The sequence below is a fragment of the Hyperolius riggenbachi genome, chromosome 11 (assembly GCF_040937935.1).
Source record: "Hyperolius riggenbachi isolate aHypRig1 chromosome 11, aHypRig1.pri, whole genome shotgun sequence".
NCBI classification, from domain to species: Eukaryota; Metazoa; Chordata; class Amphibia; order Anura; family Hyperoliidae; genus Hyperolius; species Hyperolius riggenbachi.
The window spans coordinates 133,125,581-133,146,445 of NC_090656.1; the positions used below are offsets into that span (position 1 = coordinate 133,125,581).

The 20,865-nt window shown below is 42.8% G+C and overlaps 1 protein-coding gene across 1 annotated transcript in view; it reads right to left on the minus strand.

Moving 5' to 3' along the window:
• Positions 1-7,721: 7,721 nt before the first annotated feature.
• Positions 7,722-20,865, minus strand: part of SNX15 (sorting nexin 15) — a 37,601-nt gene continuing 24,457 nt past the window's right edge. Inside the window, exons 3-8 of the mRNA XM_068261243.1 lie at positions 18,615-18,735; positions 15,224-15,339; positions 14,953-15,136; positions 12,845-12,985; positions 8,668-8,886; positions 7,722-8,373 (exon numbers count right to left, since the gene is read on the minus strand). Of these exons, the coding sequence (XP_068117344.1) occupies positions 8,246-8,373; positions 8,668-8,886; positions 12,845-12,985; positions 14,953-15,136; positions 15,224-15,339; positions 18,615-18,735 (909 nt within the window). The 3' untranslated portion in view covers positions 7,722-8,245. The remainder of the gene's footprint in view (positions 8,374-8,667; positions 8,887-12,844; positions 12,986-14,952; positions 15,137-15,223; positions 15,340-18,614; positions 18,736-20,865) is intronic.

The following is a 20,865-nucleotide window of genomic DNA, read 5'->3' on the forward strand; positions in this document are numbered from 1 at the left end:
ACTTGCTACTATAATACTGTATTGCATACTGTAACACGATTGCACTGATAAGTTATTCTCTTTTTTGTTTCTTTTGTTACTTTCTATGTATTATACTGTAATTGCACAAACTGTTAAATATAATGAAGATTACTCAAAAATGGAAATATACATATTCATATATACCAACTAATGTGTACCTGAGGCGGAGCAGGGGGAGGGGCTAATGGGACGCAGAGGCATGCTCCCTGCTCTATGACATGCCTCTGTGTCCTATCTGTGCCACTCTCTGCCCCCTGCACTGCAAGGGACGCGATGTGTGTGTGTGTGGGGGGGTGTTCAGAGAGTGGCCCCTCGCCGCGTCCATTGCAGGAGACGCACTCCTACATAACTCCCCCTCTGGCATTAGGAATGCCTCTTACCCAGCCCTCATCAAAAATTGGAATCAACGTCCTGGATGTCACTGCAACTGCAATATGGGAAAATCTCAGCAAACAGGGACACAGAGCAATACAGTACATACAGTATATGTAGGAGAAGAAAATACCTCACAGAGTCACCACTGAGGTATATCACAGATTCTCTCCTTCACAGATTAACAGTCAATTAGTAATCAAGTAATGGCATAAGAGGAGAGCTGTTTTGCACTCAGTGTATGCCTATGCCATGGCATTAGATTTTTAATGGATAATGTTAAGCCAGGCTACTACTAAGGCGTACATTTAATAAAGGTGCCTGAAAAAAAATTACAGATTGTAAGGCTTGGTGGTGTATTCTCCACAGTCAGCATGCAACGCATGAGCTGGCGTGGAGGAGGTACACACACTAGCACCAGGAAACAGGCTATCCCTAGTATAGTGGAGGGGAGGACTGACTCCAATAGGAGATTGTGGCGCACAGAGCCGGTGCAGATCTGACAGCCACAAACAATGCTTTCGTTATAACGTCTCAGCGCAAAGTAGCGCTGAGCGCACAAATCAGAACTGAGGAGATCAGGACAGGTAGACAGAATGAACGCTTGCTAGCTAGCGGCTACTTAGCGACAGCAAGCGTCCAAAACCAGACAGACTGGAATGAGGCAGCCAATGCGTTGCGGCGATGGCGTGCCTCACAAAGACAGGACAGGATAGTCAGAAAATAGCAGGATCGAGATAGATGAACGTAACACAGATAAACATACAATAAGTATGTTTTCCTAGCGTATTACAATTACAGCTATCAAAGAAACTATTTGTAACGTCTGACTAACATATGTATATATCGGCAATGAACCGATATATGACATAAGCAGGAACGCTGACTAGGACTGGAGTAATACAGGGAACAGGACTCAGAAGGATTCGCTATCTCTTCGCAGAGATGAACGCAATCCACAAATGGTAACAGAACAGGATTCAGAAGGATTCGTTATCTCTTCGCAGAGATGAACGCAATCCACAAACAGTAACAGAACAGGATTCAGAAGGATTCGTTATCTCTTCGCAGAGATGAACGCAATCCACAAACGGTACCAGAAGCAGGGTAACTACCTCAGCACGGGTGGTCACGGTACGCGCAACCTACCAAAACGTGCTGGAAAGCTGACTAACTGCACACAGGATATAAACAGTTCGTGTACGTATACATCAGCGACACTGATGTATTAACGTAACACAAATACAAGGAAAATAATAAACGTGCTGGTATGCATATATATTGGCAATGAACCAATATATGATGCAAAGACCAGCAAAGTATCTTTATAACAAGAAACACGATCGGGGGCTAAAGCGACAGCAAGACTGGCTTACACTGAAGCTATGAAAACCCAAGGAAACCCTGCAGGAAGCAGATCTTTATACTGAGGTCATCCAATGGGAGCAGACATGCAGATTCCCACACAGGTGAATGATAATCAGTCACAAGCTGACAGCAGGGAAAGACAGACAAAGCTATGCAACTTGCATGGAAATAGATCAGAACTGCCTGAGCTGCAGCACTACTACTTCCAGTAATAGCTGCTGCAGCAGCGATCATTACAGTACCCCCGCCTTTAAAAGCGGATTCCAGACGCTTTTCAAAACCGAAATTCCCAACAAAACAGTCTGACTGATAATTCATGATGACCGGGACAGCCCGGCAAGACCGAATTCCAGAATCAGTCCCCACAAGACTGGACCCATCAGAACCAGAACCTACAGAGCCACGCCCATCAGTACCACAAGCCCCAGTGTGACACCCATCAGAACCATGATTTCCAGAAGAAAGCCCTCCGAAATTCCCTGAGCGATACCCACCGCCTTCCAGGAACCGTTCAGAAACGCCAAAGCCTTTGCAATGCCCACCGGTACTGTCTTTACCAACACAAAACCTACTGTTGAACCAGTCCAAGGCACCAGGACAGGTTTTCTCAGAGACCTCCCAGAACACCTTGAAGCTCCAAAGAGATCCCCATAGGTCAGAACGCCCCTTAGGCTCACATGGAGAACTATCAAGAACCCCTATGGAACCTAGGGCAATTCCCGAGTCAGGGCCACAAGGACAAACATCAATATCAGGGCTTTCAGGGACCAGAACCATCTCTGGGCATGCAGGCAGACTGGCAACATCAGAACATGTTCCCACTAAGGAAGCATCAGAGCACGTTAACACCTTAGACACACTTGGGCATTCTGGCACACAAAGAACATCTGGGCACACCGGCACAAGAGAAACCTCTGGGCATGTCAAGGAACTGTGAGCCTCAGGGTCAGCCAAGACAGGACCAAAACCAGGACTGGCCAAAAAAAAATCATCATGACTAAACTTCGCAACCACTGGACTTTTACACGAGAATGCTGGATCAGACTTAGATGTCGCTGATTCCAGCAAAGTCAGTAACAAATCAGATTCAGGGGCACTAACAAGACAGGACAAATCTTCTGATGTATGCACTGAACCAGATAGGGACTCCACAACTACCTCTGGACTGGACAGAGACTCATTTAATACACTGGATTGGAGCTCATGAGGCGCTGCAGAACAAGTCAGTATTGCAGCAGCCCCCACTGGACTAGGCAAAACTGAGGAATTCCCTGGACAGGAAGGGGACTCTGGAACCTCTGCCACAGCGGCCAGAGAACCAGAATCTTTCAGGATACAGGGCTGGGTTTCAGGAACACTCATCAGACCGGACTGAAATTCTGAGATTTCTATTATTTTGACCAGAGAATCAGAATTATCCATGTTACAGGGCAAGACTTCTGAAACATTCAGAGGACAGGGCTGGAGTTCCTCGGCTGTTACAACACTGGAGAGGGACTCAACATTGGTTAAATCAGACTGTGTACAGGGCAAGGTATCTAACACAATTGCTGACGAGGACAATATTTCAATGGCTTCTGCTTTGCTGGGCAGAAATTCACCAAGTTTTATTAGAGCAGACTGTAATTCCAAAACAGCTGCTAGACAAGTGAATATTACTGCAACACCAACTGAGGTAAGCAGTGCTTCAGCCTCCTCTGCTAGAGGGTTTAAAGTATCCAAAATACTGGGTGAAGCATAAGACTCTGCGACCACAGCTTCACTGGACAGGATCACTGAACAGTCCATATTGCAGGGCAAAACCATGGAAGCACCTGCTGGACAGCATAATGATTCTGTGACCTGAGTTTCATTGGAGAGATCTACTGCACAATTCATGGTACAGGGCAAATTTATTGGAAAATTTTCTGAACAAGGTAATAATTCTGCGATTTCAGGTTCACATAGCAGATGCTCTGAGCTATTCACGAAACTAGAGCGAGGTGTAGAAACAGGAAGATCAAGACACAATGTTTGCGCATCTGCTGGATCAGACAGGAGTTGAACTTTATTAACACAGGTAATTTCTGCAGAAGTGTTTGCAGAGACAGGCAAGATTTTTCTGGTGTCTGTTTCACTAAACAAAGAGTCATGAGTACTGGCTAGGCTGGACTCGGAAGTCAGCAGGACCTCTGGATTCTCTGCTGAGAAATTTGCGCAGGGCAAGGTTAAGAATGTATCAGTGGCTTCTGTTTTACTGGGAAGTAACACTGAGTTATCCATGGTACAGGGTGGAATTGCAGGAACTTCAATTTCACACAAAAAGAGCTCCGAATCACCTGCTGAATCAGCCAAAGGTGCTGAAGCAGGCGGGTCAGAACGCCAAATTTGCGAATTCGGAGTCACATAAAAATCATCCAAAATCAGTTCCCACACATCAATCAATGGAGCCACAAAGTCATACTCACACACACCAGTTTTTATTAGGTTATAGGCAGACTTAATGCATGCATTCAATACTAATTCACTTTTTGCACTGTAAAATTGACAAAATGAACTTGAATCATTCTTCCATTCATTGACCAGAGCTTCCATCTCTCCTTTCTCAAATGGAGGATTCCAAGCATACTTAACAGGCAGATCATGGTTTGCAGATATGATTGTAGCAGGGACATATATTGGGTTAATTAGCAGGTGATTGGCAGATTCCTTATTCCTAAGAATCTCCAATACCTGTAGCAAGTGCTGAACTGTAGTGTATGCAAACTTTCCTTGCTTCACAAATAAGTTGATTTGTTCAATACTCTGTAATATCTCCTCATAATCATACTCAGATAATTCTTTTAAACAAAAATCTTTATTTTCCCTAGCCAGGGAGGAAAGTTCATTAGTAGTTTCATAAGTCCATTTAACTCCCCTGAAAGACAATTGCATTTCATTATCTGTTAATGGCAGAATCTCATTATAGGTCTCAGTCGCTAAGGATAACGACTCTGCAGATCGGACACGTTTCTTAGAACGTTTGCGTTTGGCCTTAGACCCTGCTGTTTTCCCTGCTGTTCTTGGTGATTTATTCAAGGCTGCAGGAAAATTATCAGTAACACCTTCTGCTTGCTGAACATTTTTGCAAGCAATTGAAGGAGTAGCTGATTGACCTGCTGCCAGGAGTTCATTAAGAGGAAAAGGCAATGGATCTATGCGCAACCAGTTATGGATCACAAACGCTAGAAATTCCAGCGGTCTCTCTTTCAAATCGGAATGATTGAGAACATCAAATGCCCACTGGAATAATTCCCCTTTAAACAAAATATAACTTAGTTGGAGTGCCCAGGTTGAAACAGGAGTCGCTTGGAGATCAGGATTGGCCAGGAACCTGGCACATTCAGAGAAAAACTCATTTTCTGTTTCAGAGCTAAGTTCTTCAAATTTCTTAAAGGAACAGGAACCATAATTAACAGTGTCATACTTTCTGGGAATCCCCCCCACAATGGGGATTGGTAATGGGGTTTTCATAATGTAAGGCTTGGTGGTGTATTCTCCACAGTCAGCATGCAACGCATGAGCTGGCGTGGAGGAGGTACACACACTAGCACCAGGAAACAGGCTATCCCTAGTATAGTGGAGGGGAGGACTGACTCCAATAGGAGATTGTGGCGCACAGAGCCGGTGCAGATCTGACAGCCACAAACAATGCTTTCGTTATAACGTCTCAGCGCAAAGTAGCGCTGAGCGCACAAATCAGAACTGAGGAGATCAGGACAGGTAGACAGAATGAACGCTTGCTAGCTAGCGGCTACTTAGCGACAGCATGCGTCCAAAACCAGACAGACTGGAATGAGGCAGCCAATGCGATGCGGCGATGGCGTGCCTCACAAAGACAGGACAGGATAGTCAGAAAATAGCAGGATCGAGATAGATGAACGTAACACAGATAAACATACAATAAGTATGTTTTCCTAGCGTATTACAATTACAGCTATCAATGAAACTATTTGTAACGTCTGACTAACATATGTATATATCGGCAATGAACCGATATATGACATAAGCAGGAACGCTGACTAGGAATGGAGTAATACAGGAAACAGGACTCAGAAGGATTCGCTATCTCTTCGCAGAGATGAACGCAATCCACAAACGGTAACAGAACAGGATTCAGAAGGATTCGTTATCTCTTCGCAGAGATGAACGCAATCCACAAACAGTAACAGAACAGGATTCAGAAGGATTCGTTATCTCTTCGCAGAGATGAACGCAATCCACAAACGGTACCAGAAGCAGGGTAACTACCTCAGCACGGGTGGTCACGGTACGCGCAACCTACCAAAACGTGCTGGAAAGCTGACTAACTGCACACAGGATATAAACAGTTCGTGTACGTATACATCAGCGACACTGATGTATTAACGTAACACAAATACAAGGAAAATAATAAACGTGCTGGTATGCATATATATTGGCAATGAACCAATATATGATGCAAAGACCAGCAAAGTATCTTTATAACAAGAAACACGATCGGGGGCTAAAGCGACAGCAAGACTGGCTTACACTGAAGCTATGAAAACCCAAGGAAACCCTGCAGGAAGCAGATCTTTATACTGAGGTCATCCAATGGGAGCAGACATGCAGATTCCCACACAGGTGAATGATAATCAGTCACAAGCTGACAGCAGGGAAAGACAGACAAAGCTATGCAACTTGCATGGAAATAGATCAGAACTGCCTGAGCTGCAGCACTACTACTTCCAGTAATAGCTGCTGCAGCAGCGATCATTACACAGATATTCTACTACTGGATTACCATAGTAAAATATCGGTAATATTTCCTGATGTTTTACGATGACCTGACCTAACCCTACTCTCACTCAGAACCCTCCCTCTACCGATGCCTAATACTAAACCTTCCCACTAGCGATGCCTAACCCCTAACCTCCTCTCTACCAATGCCTAACCCTTAACCCCCTCTGGTGGCGCCTAACCTTGAACAACCCCTCAGTTACTTTATTCTTACCCTCCCCAAACTGCGGCATTAAATAGCAAGTAGCCCCGGCGACCTCTGTTTTATCGGACACCTCCGGGCACCCAGATTTCTACTCATTGGTGCTAATTGCGGCTTTTATCATTGCTGCGAATGGTGGTCACCCTTCGTTCCAGAAGTCCCAGGGCACCTTTTTTAGTGGCTTCGACTTCTAAGTCCAGCAGTGACATTACAGAAGAGAGGTGAGCGTTTGTTTTGGGGCATCCCAGCTCTCTTTTCTCTTGTCATAACAATAAAGATATGACCGTTTCTAACCATTCTTAAGTCTATTGAAAATTAACAAAAGGTTTAACTAGGGTTCTACTTTGAAATGTAAATACTAAAAATATCCAATTTTCCCTCTTATATCTTATACATCCAAATATTATACCTTAAAGGTGAACATGGTGGTTCTAGGCATTCATTACGTGTATCATTTGCAGAAGAATATTTTGAACACGGATATCATTTATTGGGTAATAATCAATTGAAAGGGGAACCCTTCAATATAATACAGTATTTATGCAATTCACACTCCAATCTTGTGTACTAAGATTCAAGCCTAGTACACGCATGACACTTTGGTCACCCACAATGATGGTCAATGATTGTTTCAGGTGAATGATAAACCTGTACTAAAACACTGCCTGGCTGTCTGCTAAGGGCAGAGGAGGGAGCACAAAACAAAATGGACCTGTGAAGGTAAACAATAATAGCATTTGGGCGTGGCTGCCAGCATGCCTGATTGCCTATAACAGTCTCCGGACATTGGAAAGGTGCTCATAATCATCGCAAATAACTTTTTTAGACGACCAAAGTTACAGGAGTGTTTCAGCCTTTAAAAGGGCTAATTACATTCAGCAGCTACTGTATTTGATTGGTCCAGTTCCATGTTTGATATTTTCAAAAAAAAACAAACAAACAAAAAAAAACAAAGTATAATAATGACCACATCTGAAAATGGTTTATGAACGGGTTTATGATTTATTGCACTTAAATCTCAGTCAAAATAAGTAAAAATTCTCCAAATGATTTTTTGGGGGAAAAATAATGAGTCAGAGACAGCTGAAAATTGTTCATGCACGAGTCTGCTGTCCACAGTACGGACTGATCTTTTCTATAGTGAATACTTTATTATATACAAAACACTTGAACAATATTTTTGTAAAAAATCAGTCAGAATAGTGCACATTGTTTTATAAACAGATTTTTCCAGTTCGATACATATTTATTTACAGCAAAATACTAAAACAAGAAGCAGCATTATAAAGTAATAGCCTTGTTCTCTCATTGCAGAATGCCTGCTGCCTGGATTTGCTCCTGGCTTTCTTTCTAAGCTTTCTGGGGAGGGAACAAAACAGCAACATTTCTACTTTTGTGTTTTACAGAAATAAAATCATTCTGTGCAATCTTAAATTAAATTGTTAAAAAATAATAACCATAAAAATGTTTTTTTTTTTAAATAAAAGTTCTATAGATCCAGTTTTAGGAAGCCCTTTTGTGCTCATCTGATAAGCTTCCATCCAAGTGTTCCTGGAAGATTTTCTCTGCATGACGGAGATATTCAGCAGTTCTGCGGGCAACTGCATCCCGTCGCTCAGGGCAGGAGTCATCTAACAGGGAGAAGAAGAATGAAAAGCCACGTGACAGAAATATGGATGGTGTTTTTACAAATTACACTACCCCACCATCCACTGTTGCAGCATATACTATACTGACAATGATGCAAATACATAAAACATAAAATAGCTGTAAAAACATTTATCTCCGATTCTGGTCATGTGACTACTGGCTGCACTTCCTTCAAGCCCCAGGCTGAAGATCTGGACCCCCAGTCAGGACATGCCTCCTACCATTTCATACTGTCCATACTTTGCAGAACAACAATCCAAACAGTTTTATGTTACCTTTCACTCCCTTTAGCAAGAGATCCACGGCATTTCGGAAAAGCCTGAAGGCTTCTGGGTAATCTTCTGCCGATTCCCTTTCCATGGCTCTCTGCACTTCTGATGTGGCTTGTGAGAGATAAGTCCCACCATCTTCTACACCAAAAGAAGGGAGCTCCTCCTCTTCACACTTCAGGGATAGCAGATGCAATGAAGCTTCTGATTCCACACATGCACCCTCTAGAATAACAGTACACGTACTAGATCAGGAAATCACACAGAATTATACAACAGAGAAAAAGCAACCTTAACATCATTTTTGATAATCAGCGCTGTCACTTTTTAACCTTATTGTGTCATTGTGCTATTTAGAGTGATTTTCCATGCTTTGGTTAACAAAATCACCAGACACCCCCATAAGAGTTCAAATAAAGGTATTATATATTATCTTTCCCACCATTCATCAGTAAAGTTCAGTGTCTAGTCAAGCCTGAGACCAGACACCGATCTACCCACAAGTCTTACAAATCCCCTGGCTGTACAGGAAGTACAGTGGTGAAATCATTACACCACTTCCCAGGTGCAGGACCTTATGCTGGCTACACACGGTGCGTTCCTGCACTCGATGCGCCGCTCGATTCCTGTCGATTCGTTTATTTCCGACATATGTTATACGCTATAGCAGCATAGAGGGTGATATAGCGGCTGGGAACGTGGAGAATCACTCACGTTCCCAGCCTGTCGGCGGCTATCGCCGAACCCGGAAGTAGCCGCCGGCCGGGACAGGAGGATCGGAGCCAGGCTGCGAGGGCACCATACAGCTTCAGGGGGCTGAGGGATGCCCCAGGTGAGTAAAAATATATATTTTTTTTACTTAAGTATTCCTTTAAAACAGGACAGGTTCTGGACTTTTTGCAGCTTGAAGCAAACTTGTGAGGATGAGCATCGACCCCCATCCCCAGGAAAAAGCTAGTAGAGTGCAGTAAATATTAATTAAGGGGTGGGTCCAGCACACACAGACTCACAGCAGGCAAGCTCTGTGAGGGCTAGTTCACATTGGGCACTTTGGTAGTGTTTTGCTGATTGCTGGCAATCAGCAAAAAGCATTTTTTTCACTGTACAGGAAAGTGATGAGTAATTGTGTTTTGTGATTCTATAACATTGAAATGCAATCGCTCCAAAAATGCTGCATGCACCATCAGCAAATTGCTAATCACTGGCAATCACTACAGTGTGAACACTACCATTGACTTGCATTAGCAGCATCATTTTGCTGATCGCTAGTGATCAGCAAATCACTTAAAAATTGCCCAGTGTGAACTAGCGCTGAATCAGGCAGAAACAGCAGAGCAGAGTGAGAGACTTCTGAGTTATTAGAGTTTTCCTATATGGAAAACAATATAAGCTAAAGTCAGAACAAATGCAAAAGAGAATAGTCAAAGCCTATGGGGAAGAAGACCATGACCGATATATGAACTTACCGAATATATAAAGCCTGTAAACTCGGAGCGCCTCTGCATCTTGCAGAGGCTGGCTTGTATAAATGGAGTGCAAATATCAGGAACCATAGTTCCGGTGTGACAGTAGGAGTGGCCAGCACGCTGTCATAGGCCTGCTGATCAATTGAAAGAGAAGAATAGTGAAGGGAAAAGAATGGAACGAATTCACACTCCAGGAGTGAGTGTACTGCTGAACTGAAACGTGGTGGTAACGTCAGCGCGCACCGCGTCTGGGGGCTGGTGCCAATATAACTGTGGAATGCAATTGCGATCCACAACCACCAGAAGGCAGAAATAGTGGTGGCTGGAACTTAAAGAGGAACTTGAGTGAAAATAATGTAATAAAAAAGTGCTTCATTTTTACAATAATTATGTATAAATGATTTAGTCAGCGTTTGCCCATTGTAAAATAATTTAAATCCCTGATTTATATTCTGACATTTATTACATGGTGACATTTTTACTGCTGGCAAGTGATGTAGCTGCTGCTTGCTGTTTTGGCACTTGGAAACAGCTGTAAACAGCTATTTCCCACAATGTAACAGGGTTCACAGACAGGAAACTGCCAGAAGTACCTTGGTACTCAGAGCTTCTTGTGGGAGGGGTTTCCCCACAATATCAGTCATGGAGCACCCCCTGATGGTCTGTTTGTGAAAAGGAATAGATTTCTCATGTAAAAGGGGTATCAGCTACTGATTGGGATAAAGTTCAATTCTTGGTCGGAGTTTCTCTTTAAGGGAGGTGGAGGGCATATGCGTTCCATCTCATAGTTAGGTGCACACTGCTTTGAACAGGATGTGTTTTGACTTCCCATAGTGTGAATGGATGCTGGGATCTGCGTCAGAGTAAAGTTAACTCTGCACAGAGAATATGCAATATACAAAAGTCTAAACAGAATTTAAAGCAAAAGAATGCCTAAATAAAGCATTTTACAAAAACAATCCGCAAAAGGGGTGTATAATGAATTGAATGTGTGTGGTTGTGTCAATGCCGAAATATGGAAAATTGTGTCCATATTTAGTACACCCATGCATCTTAGATGAATAAATCAACAAACAGCAAAGGGATAACATATCTGAGATACATTAGTAAATTGTACATATTAATAAAACAATAAAAGACCCTTAGGATTGGAGTATGCATAAATGGAGAAAATAATGATCTATATAAATGAAGGAGAATGGTTGACAAAAAGGTTTGGAAAGGAGCAAGCAGGGAAACGGATGGCGAGGAAAAGGAGGGGTTGGGGAGGTGAGGGGGAAGAGGTGAAGGTGTGGGGACAGATGTGGAACCAGGGGAAATGAGAAAAAGAGGAACAATTATATGCTATTGCCTAATGATCCAACTTCAGTCTATAAAAACCTCTATGACAAATTAATATTTGGGGCCGCAGGGGAAGGGATTCTCACTAAGCATAAAAATGATTTCCTACTTTCACCACGCCCACATCCTCCGTTCTTTTTTTTTTTTTACCCAAAATTCACAAATCCATCACCACACCCCCTGTCCGACCTATTATTTCCGGTATTTGCTCTCTCACCTCACCCCTTTCTGAGTATTTAGACTATTTTTTTTTACAAAAATACGCTACCCAGTTGCCATCATATCTCAGAGATTCCAATCAACTTTCGGAACCATTGTAATTCATTACATGGTCACCAAGCTATTGCTGGGTCACCATGGATGTAGCTGCAGTTTTATACTTTTTTGGGTGCCTCTTTAAACCTATTGTGCTAGTTTCACCTGCCCTAAAAGGGAAAGAAGGTATAGTCTACCAGTGTTTTTTCACTACTGGTAGTTCTTTTTCCTTGCATTCAAAGAGTACGACCACCCTGCATCCGGTCATTCCAGGAGGCACCCGAGTGGAGACAAGCTGACACTCTCCACCTGCGCCACGTGGTTGGTTGCTCCCCTATGCAACCTACCTGTGTGAGTATATCTCCTGCTGAAAGTCCTCGTGTTTAGTTTATTCAGTAACATACTACGCTATTGGGCTTCCGTTGTCTCTGTGTTTTTTTCCCATGGTGTACTTCCCCCAACTCTCGCTCTATATACTAAAGACTTTACCCATTCCCACACCCTCCCCAGCATGTTTATAAAAGCCCCGTGTAGGTCTTATAGCCCTGACCTGAATCAATAACAAACCATTTTCTCACTGTCATTTTACTGAACTTTTTTATAAACACACTTAAACTTAATTATCTTTTTTGGGGGAGGATAAAAGCTTTATTAAACACTTTGCAAAAAGGAAGCAGACAGGAATGTATGCTGAGACTCTGCAAAGCTGTAGTGCTGGCTGCAAACAGTTAATCAGTCAGCTGCACAGACAGAATATGGACCAGGTCAGGTAAAAGGCTTACTGATGCCTCCTCTAATTTCCTCCCTGACTACCATATGTGGGTGGTGATGGGATAGGGGGAGCTGTATGGATGGCTCACAGACTGCTGTTCAGTTTGACATAAGTTCAGTCTAAGCAAAGCTGACATTGGCTCAAGAGTACAGTTTTGCAAACCTAACAAGCCAGGTAATTTAAAAAAAATGAATGCAAAAATAGTTAATGTGCAATGCACAAAACCTTATGTTTTGCAAATTTTGATATATTTTAAACAATATGCATAGAAACTAGAGCAAACTGGAGCTATAAGATAAAGCTTGTAATAGAAGATATTGCTTTTTTTTTAATGTGGAGAACTGCGTACCTTCTGAATAACATGGGTCAAACAGCGCCAGGTCATTGGGAGTCAGTGTACTTGCAGTAGGCATGGAAATATGAAAGTCTTCATCCATCAACTGATCCAATTCATCACTCAAGTCAAATAATAAATCCAGTTGAGCTTGTTCTGTAGAAACATAATAGGGACTAGTGAGCCAAACCTAACGTAGGATTGCTTGGTAAGTAGAGAATATATTCTAATATGTTATATGTTACTATATTCTAGTAATACCTAGAGGAATCTATCTTTTGGGCACGTCAGGTCCCAGTGTATGGTAGGCTTAAAGAGGAACCATAACCAAGGATTGAACTTCATCCCAATCAGTAGCTTATACCCCCTTTCTCATGAGACATCTTTACCTTTTCTTGAATAGATCACAGTTAAGAAATAGAACATTAGTAGTAATATAGTTTAATGTTTTTACCTTACAGACGAGAGGAATTTTCACATTTCAGCGCTTCTCCCTTTCATTCCCCAATAACTTTATCACAAAAAAATGTTCTATACCTTGTTTTTTTTTGCCACCAATTAGACATTCTTTTGGTGGTACTTTTTGCAAATACCGTATATACTCGACTAGGAGTCTAGAAATTTAGGTCTGACTCACTAAATAAAAGTGTAGGGGTCGACTTATACGTGAGTCATGGGCAGTATGTACTATTAGTGACATTCCCATTTGCAGCAATTTACCCAGTGGTGAGTGACACGTTCTTGATAAAGGAAATGCCAAGAAAACACAGGTCTGAAAGTCCTGTACACAACAATTAAGAAGAATATGGGCAGCAGTAAAAATACTGGGCTGCAGGAATGGGGGTTAATAATTGCAGCACTTGGGGGCCTGGAGGAATTATTGGCTGCACTTAATGTACAGGAGGGGTTAGTGGCTGCAATACTTTATACAGTGCAGTCATTAACCCCTCTTGACCCTCAAGTGCAGCTGTTAATTCTTCCTGGTCCCCAAGTGCAGCCATTAACATTGCTGAGTAGACTTATACTTCAGTCAATAAAAAATTCCAGTTTAAGAGGGTCAAATAACGGAGTCGACTTATACACGAGGTCGACTTATATTTGAGTCTATACAGTAATTATTGTATCCTAAATGCATATACCTCACTGGCCCAAACTCACTGAACCCACAGAGTTATCCCTTCCTATAATTATTATGAAGGGATGTAGCCACGTTTTAAAGAGAACCCGAGGTGGGAATTAATAATGTTAGTGGGGCACAGAGGCTAGTTGTGCACACTATCACCAGCCTCTGTTGCCCTATGGTGTGCCCCCAGGACCCCCCTGCGCTCTGCTATTCCCGGCGCCATGCTAGCGATACACAGCATGTCGCCAGCAGGCTGTTTACCTGAGACTGTCTGTCAGCGCCGCTCCCCCGCCTCCTCTGTATCGACGCTACCCGCGTCCCTTCCCTCCTGCTGATTGGAGGGAAGGGACGCGGGCGGGTAGCGCCGATACAGAGGAGGCGGGGGAGCGACGCTGACAGACAGACTCAGGTAAACAGCCTTTTGGTGACACGCTGTGTGTCGCTAGCACGGCGCTGGGGATCGCAGAGCGCAGGGGTGTCCTGGGGGCACACCATAGGGCAACAGAGGCTGGTGATAGTGTGCACAACCAGCCTCTGTGCCCCACTAACATCATTAAATCCCACCTCGGGTTCTCTTTAAAAACATTAAACTGCCTTTTTAGGTCTGTATTGGTTGTAATATGGTCCTGGAAATTCTGAAGAATAATGTCAGAGACTAGATGTAAAAAAGCTTATGTAGCAGGGTAATAGCACTAACCATATCACGGTTATGCTAGTCAGGCCTCGTTTGCTAAGCTAATCATCTGTGCCCATTTAGGTGTTAAAATGACCATCCATCCCTTTCTTGATGGTATTGGCAGTTATGTATAAAGCATAATGTGCTAAGAGTAGCTCTGTGGTGCCCACTCATGCAGGCAATACTCCAGGTATTTGCCTGAGTTGACTATGCCTAAAAACAGCCCTGCATGGGTGTTACTTCTTGTTCACACAAAATCTAAAAATACTTTCTGTTTTAACATAGTCACTTTCCCATCTGCAGGTCAAACAACAAGACACTTACCTTTACTGCTACTGTCTTCAGTGGGCTCAATCAGGTCTTCTGATACTACCGTATCTGAACCGTTTGTCACCTCCTCTTTAATTTCGAGTGAAGTGCTTCTTACTGGCTCTGGCATTAAAGGAGGAGGTAGTACCAGTGCCTCCACAGAGTCTGGACCATCAGATCTCATTGTGACTTCTCCTCCCTGTAGAGAGTGTGCAAAATACCATCCAATGAAAAAGTGTCTTAACCCACCTCTCCCACACAGGCAGCCCATTTATATCTGTCTTACCCTGAAAAACTCTTTTAGCTGTGGACTGTTATTCAGTGCGGGAATATTTACCGTGAACCTGAGCATATCTTCTGCACCTTGTCTGCGTTCCTCTATAACGTGAGCTTCAAATCGTCCTGACAAATATTGAAAGAGGCATACATGTCAAGATGTATGAATTACCCACAGCTAACACTTACCAAACTGTAAAGAATCTGTCTTGTGTCTATTGCCAACCCCCCAAACTTTCAATTACTATTAAAACCCCATATCGCTGCAAGTGGGACATAGTCATCCATGAGACTACAGGTTATATGTGAACAGGAAGTACAAATATACCCAGCATGTTAAAGCAATTCCACCTGTGATTATAGGAAAGGAGGCCTGCTCAGTCACTCTGAGGGACTTTAGTTGTAGGTCTGTAAAGGTGGCCATATCCTGGTAGATGGCCACCTTGATGTTCACAAAAGATAAATAGGGATCTATTTCTTCCACATACTGTTCGTAGATATTCAATAGATTTCAGCATGAAAAATTGAGGCGTGTATGGCCACTTTTAAGCTAGGTTCACAGGTAGCGATCTTCACATCAGACAAAACAATAGGCATACATAAGGTTCTCAGATCTCATTTTATGTGCTTACAGAGGGCAACACAAATTTTCAATTATATTCAGGTCTGGGGACTGAGATGGCCATTCCAGAACGTTGTACTTGTTCCTCTGCATGAATGCCTTAGTGGATTTTGAGCAGTGTTTAGGGTTGTTGTCTTGTTGAAAGATCCAGCCCCAGCATAGCTTCAGCTTTGTCACTGATTCCTGGACATTGGTCTCCAGAATGTGCTGATACAGAGTGGAATCCATGCGTACCTCAACTTTGACAACATTCCCAGTCCCTGCACTGGCCACACAGCCCCACAGCATGATGGAACCACTATATTTTACTGTAGGTAGCAGGTGTTTTTCTTGGAATGTTGTGTTTTTCCTCCATGCATAAACGCTCCTTGTTATGCCCAAATAGCTCTATTTTAGTTTCATCAGTCCACAGCACCTTATTACAAAAGGAAGCTGGCTGGTCCAAATGTGCTATAGCATACCTCAAGCGGCTCTGTTTGTGCTGTGGGCGGGGAAAAGGCTTCCTCCGCATCACTCTCACATACAGCATCTCCTTGTGTAAAGTGCGCTGAATGGTTGAACGATGCACAGTGACTCCATCTGCAGTAAGATGATGTTGTAGGTCTTTGTTCTGGTTTGTGGGTTGACTGTTCTCACCATTCGTCGCTTCTGTTTATCCGAGATTTTTTCTTGATCTGCCACTTCGAGCCTTAATTTGAACTGAGCCTGTGGTCTTCCATTTCCTCAATATTTTCCTAACTGTGGAAACAGACAGCTGAAATCTCTGAGACAGCTTTCTGTATCCATCCCCTAAACCAGTGGTTCTTAAACGTTTTTGGGTGAGGGTGCCCTTGATAGCTTTGAAATTTTTTTAAGGCACCCCTCGGCAAAAACTACCAAAATACCATTATGACCCTTAATAAGTAGCACCCCCTCCAAGTAGCTAGTGATGCTTATTAGGCAGCATCCGCCTCTAAGTAGTCAGTGACCCCCTCCCCATTATGCAGCCCCCTGAAAGCACAAAAGGATAAAGAGTCAACCTTATAGACCACAAAGACATTTCCCCACATGGGGACTGCAGTAAGTAATGGGATTAAAGGTTAACTGGCAGGTAATGCAGCTGGTTGCATTACCTGATGGCATTGTACAAAGGATGGGGATGCATGCCGAGGCACCCCTGGGAGGTGCTCAAGGCGCACCAGGGTGCCGCGGCACCCAGTTTGAGAACCCCTGCCCTAAACCATGATTTTGAACAATCTTTGTCTTCAGGTCATTTGAGAGTTGTTTTGAGACCCCCATGTTGCTACAGAGAAAATGAAAAGAGGAGGTAAACTTACAATTGACAGTACATATAAGGCAGTCCGTACACAGCTTCCTTAATTCACTTTTATTCGTTGTAGGTTGTCACCAGCAGACATTGCAACATGATATGCGGATTCACAACATGTACAAAGCGGAGCGATCTGACCTGTATCCAAGACGAGTGCGGGAGTGTGACCAGGGGATGAGAGGACGGCACAACAGCCGTTTCGCGCCGGTGTGGCGCTTGCTCACGTGCGTGTGTCCTAGGACACACGCACGTGAGCAAGCGCCACACCGGCGCGAAACGGCTTTTGTGCCGTCCTCTCATCCCCTGGTCACACTCCCGCACCCGTCTTGGATACAGGTCAGATGGCTCCGCTTTGTACATGTTGTGAATCCGCATATCATGTTGCAATGTCTGCTGGTGACAACCTACAACGAATAAAAGTGAATTAAGGAAGCTGTGCACGGACTGCCTTATATGTACTGTATATTCCTAGCTATTTAGCCTAGCCCGGATGCACGCCTCCATATACACACTGAGCAGAGAAGCGGAAATAAGACGGAGTTACTATTTAAAGGTACAGGGACCAATCCACACCCCCACCACTGAGTGCCAGGCACATCAACTTCTTTTGTAAACTTACAATTGACCCCCTTAAATACTCTCATAATTGGATTCTCCTGTGTATGCAGGTCCCAAATTTATGCACCTGTCTAATTTTATTTAAACAATGATTGCGCACTTTCTGTAAATCCAATAAACTTCATTTCACTTCTCAAATATCACTGTGTGTGTCTCCTATATATTTAACTGACATTTTTTTAGTAACAACCAAAGATATACAGTAAGTGAGATGGCTTACCTCAGTAACAACAGTCACATGCGGCAAACAAGGTTTATTATGCATTGTTATTCATGATAAACCTTATTTGCTGTATGTGACTGTTACTGAGGTAAGCCACCTCACTTAGTTATATTTTATCAGTTTTCAACCTAATTTTATCCATACCTGGGCACCTCTTTACCCGTTGTGTGCTTCATACCCTCCTTTCCTGTAAGATTGGAGGGGTCCTCTCTGTTGACGTATGGTGGATGCCACTGCGATATTCAGTTAGTGTTTTTGATCAATAGAATGCCTGCATCCAGTCCTGTTGGAACATCCCAGGTGGAGTTGGGTTAATTGTTTCCACCCGGCTCAAGTGGTTAGTTGCCACTCCTGCAACCCACCTTTGTGAGTAGTTTTGTTTTACTCTTTTATACCACATTCGAGCTATTAACGTACTACACTATCTGGGCTCCCGTTGTCTCCATTTCATTTTTCTCCCTAGGGTGTTTGGATGCCCTACCTCCTTACATCTAAATTGAAAAATCCTTTTTTAGAAAGGAAAATTAAAAAAGTATTGCTACTCACCACAGACTGTGGCATACAGACCTAAAATGCTAGAAAAAAAATGAGAAATGCAAGTTGAGCCCTACTTTTTAGGAGGCACCTACCAAAGACCTGAGCCCGGGGAAAAGCTGGAAATTCCTGAGTGCGCTGGAAGAGGTTTCGTTGAGTGTAGGAGAGCTCTCCATGAAGTTTCTTGAAGTCGCTATAACGCTTCCAAACAACAATCTAGAGCATTAAAGACATTAGGGTTTTTTTTTTTTTAAAGTAAACTATTTTTTTGCAGGAAAAAAAAAAAAACACTGAACAAAAGAGAAACCTGCACACCCTTTTGATTTTTGTCCAAATCGATTTGTTCAGTTGATGAGAAAACTAAAGTAAAGTATATACATAGCTTTACACAACTGGTGCAAAAGTCTCGACTACTTACCGGTAGCGATATTTTGACAAAGCCTCCAGGACTGTTTCCCTCAGAGATTGGATTGGCCCTCCCTTAAGGGCAGAGTTCACAGCTTAATTCCAAACTTTTCAGAGAAAAGGCCTAACAAATCTCGACACCCCAAATTTTGGATGGCAGAATGAGCAGCACACTTTAAAGGACAACTGTAGTGAGAAGAATATGGAGGCTGCCATATTTAGTTCCTTTTGAATAATACCAGTTGCATGGCAGCCCTGCTGATCTATTTGGATGCAGCAACGTGTCAATCACACCTGAAACAAGCATGCGGCTAATCTTGTTAGATCTGACAATACTGTCAGAAACACCTGATCTGCTGTGTGCTTGTTTAGGGTCTATGGCTAAAAGTATTAGAGGTAGAGGACCAGCAGGATAGCCAGGCAACTGGTATTGCTTCAAAGGATATAAATATGGCAGTCTCCACATACCCTCTTGCTACAGTTGCCCTTTAACCACTTGAGGACCGTGGGCTTTACCCCCCCTTAAGGACCGGCCACTTTTTTTCCATTCAGACCACTGCAGCTTTCACGGTTTATTGCTCGCTCATACAACCTACCACCTAAATGAATTTTGGCTCCTTTTCTTGACACTAATAAAGCTTTCTTTTGGTGCTATTTGATTGCTCCTGCGATTTTTACTTTTTATTATATTCATCAAAAAAGACATGAATTTTGGCAAAAAAATGATTTTTTTAACTTTCTGTGCTGACATTTTTCAAATAAAGTAAAATTTCTGTATACATGCAGCGTGAAAAATGTGGACAAACATGTTTTTGATAAAAAAAAACCCATTCAGTGTATATTTATTGGTTTGGGTAAAAGTTATAGCGTTTACAAACTATGGTGCAAAAAGTGAATTTTCCCATTTTCAAGCATCTATGACTTTTCTGACCACCTGTCAGGTTTCATGAGGGGCTAGAATTCCAGGATAGCATAAATACCCCCCAAATGACCCCATTTTGGAAAGAAGACATCCCAAAGTATTCACTGAGAGGCATAGTGAGTTCATAAAAGATATTAATTTTTGTCACAAGTAAGCGGAAAATGACACTTTGTGACAAAAAAAAAAAAAAAAGTTTCCATTTCTTCTAACTTGCGACAAAAAAAAAATGAAATCTGCCACGGACTCACCATGCCCCTCTCTGAATACCTTGAAGTGTCTACTTTCCAAAATGGGGTCATTTGTGGGGTGTGTTTACTGTCCTCGCATTTTGGGGGGTGCTAATTTGTAAGCACCCCTGTAAAGCCTAAAGGTGCTCATTGGACTTTGGGCCCCTTAGCGCAGTTAGGCTGCAAAAAAGTGCCACACATGTGGTATTGCCGTACTCAGGAGAAGTAGTATAATGTGTTTTGGGGTGTATTTTTACACATACCCATGCTGGGTGGAAGAAATATCTCTGTAAATGACAATTTTTTAATTTTTTTTTTTTTACACACAATTGTCCATTTACAGAGGTCTTTCTCCCACTCAGCATGGGTATGTGTAAAAATACACCCCAAAACACATTATACTACTTCTCCTGAGTACGGCGATACCACATGTGTGGCACTTTTTTGCACCCTAACTGCGCTAAGGGGCCCAAAGTCCAATGAGTACCTTTAGGATTTCACAGGTCATTTTGAGAAATTTCGTTTCAAGACTACTCCTCACGGTTTAGGGCCCCTAAAATGCCAGGACAGTATAGGAACCCCACAAATGACCCCATTTTAGAAAGAAGACACCCCAAGGTATTCCGTTAGTAGTACGGTGAGTTCATAGAAGATTTTATTTTTTGTCACAAGTTAGCGGAAAATGACACTTTGTGAAAAAAAACAATAAAAATCAATTTCCGCTAACTTGTGCCAAAAAATAAAATCTTCTATGAACTCACCGTACTACTAACAGAATACCTTGGGTTGTCT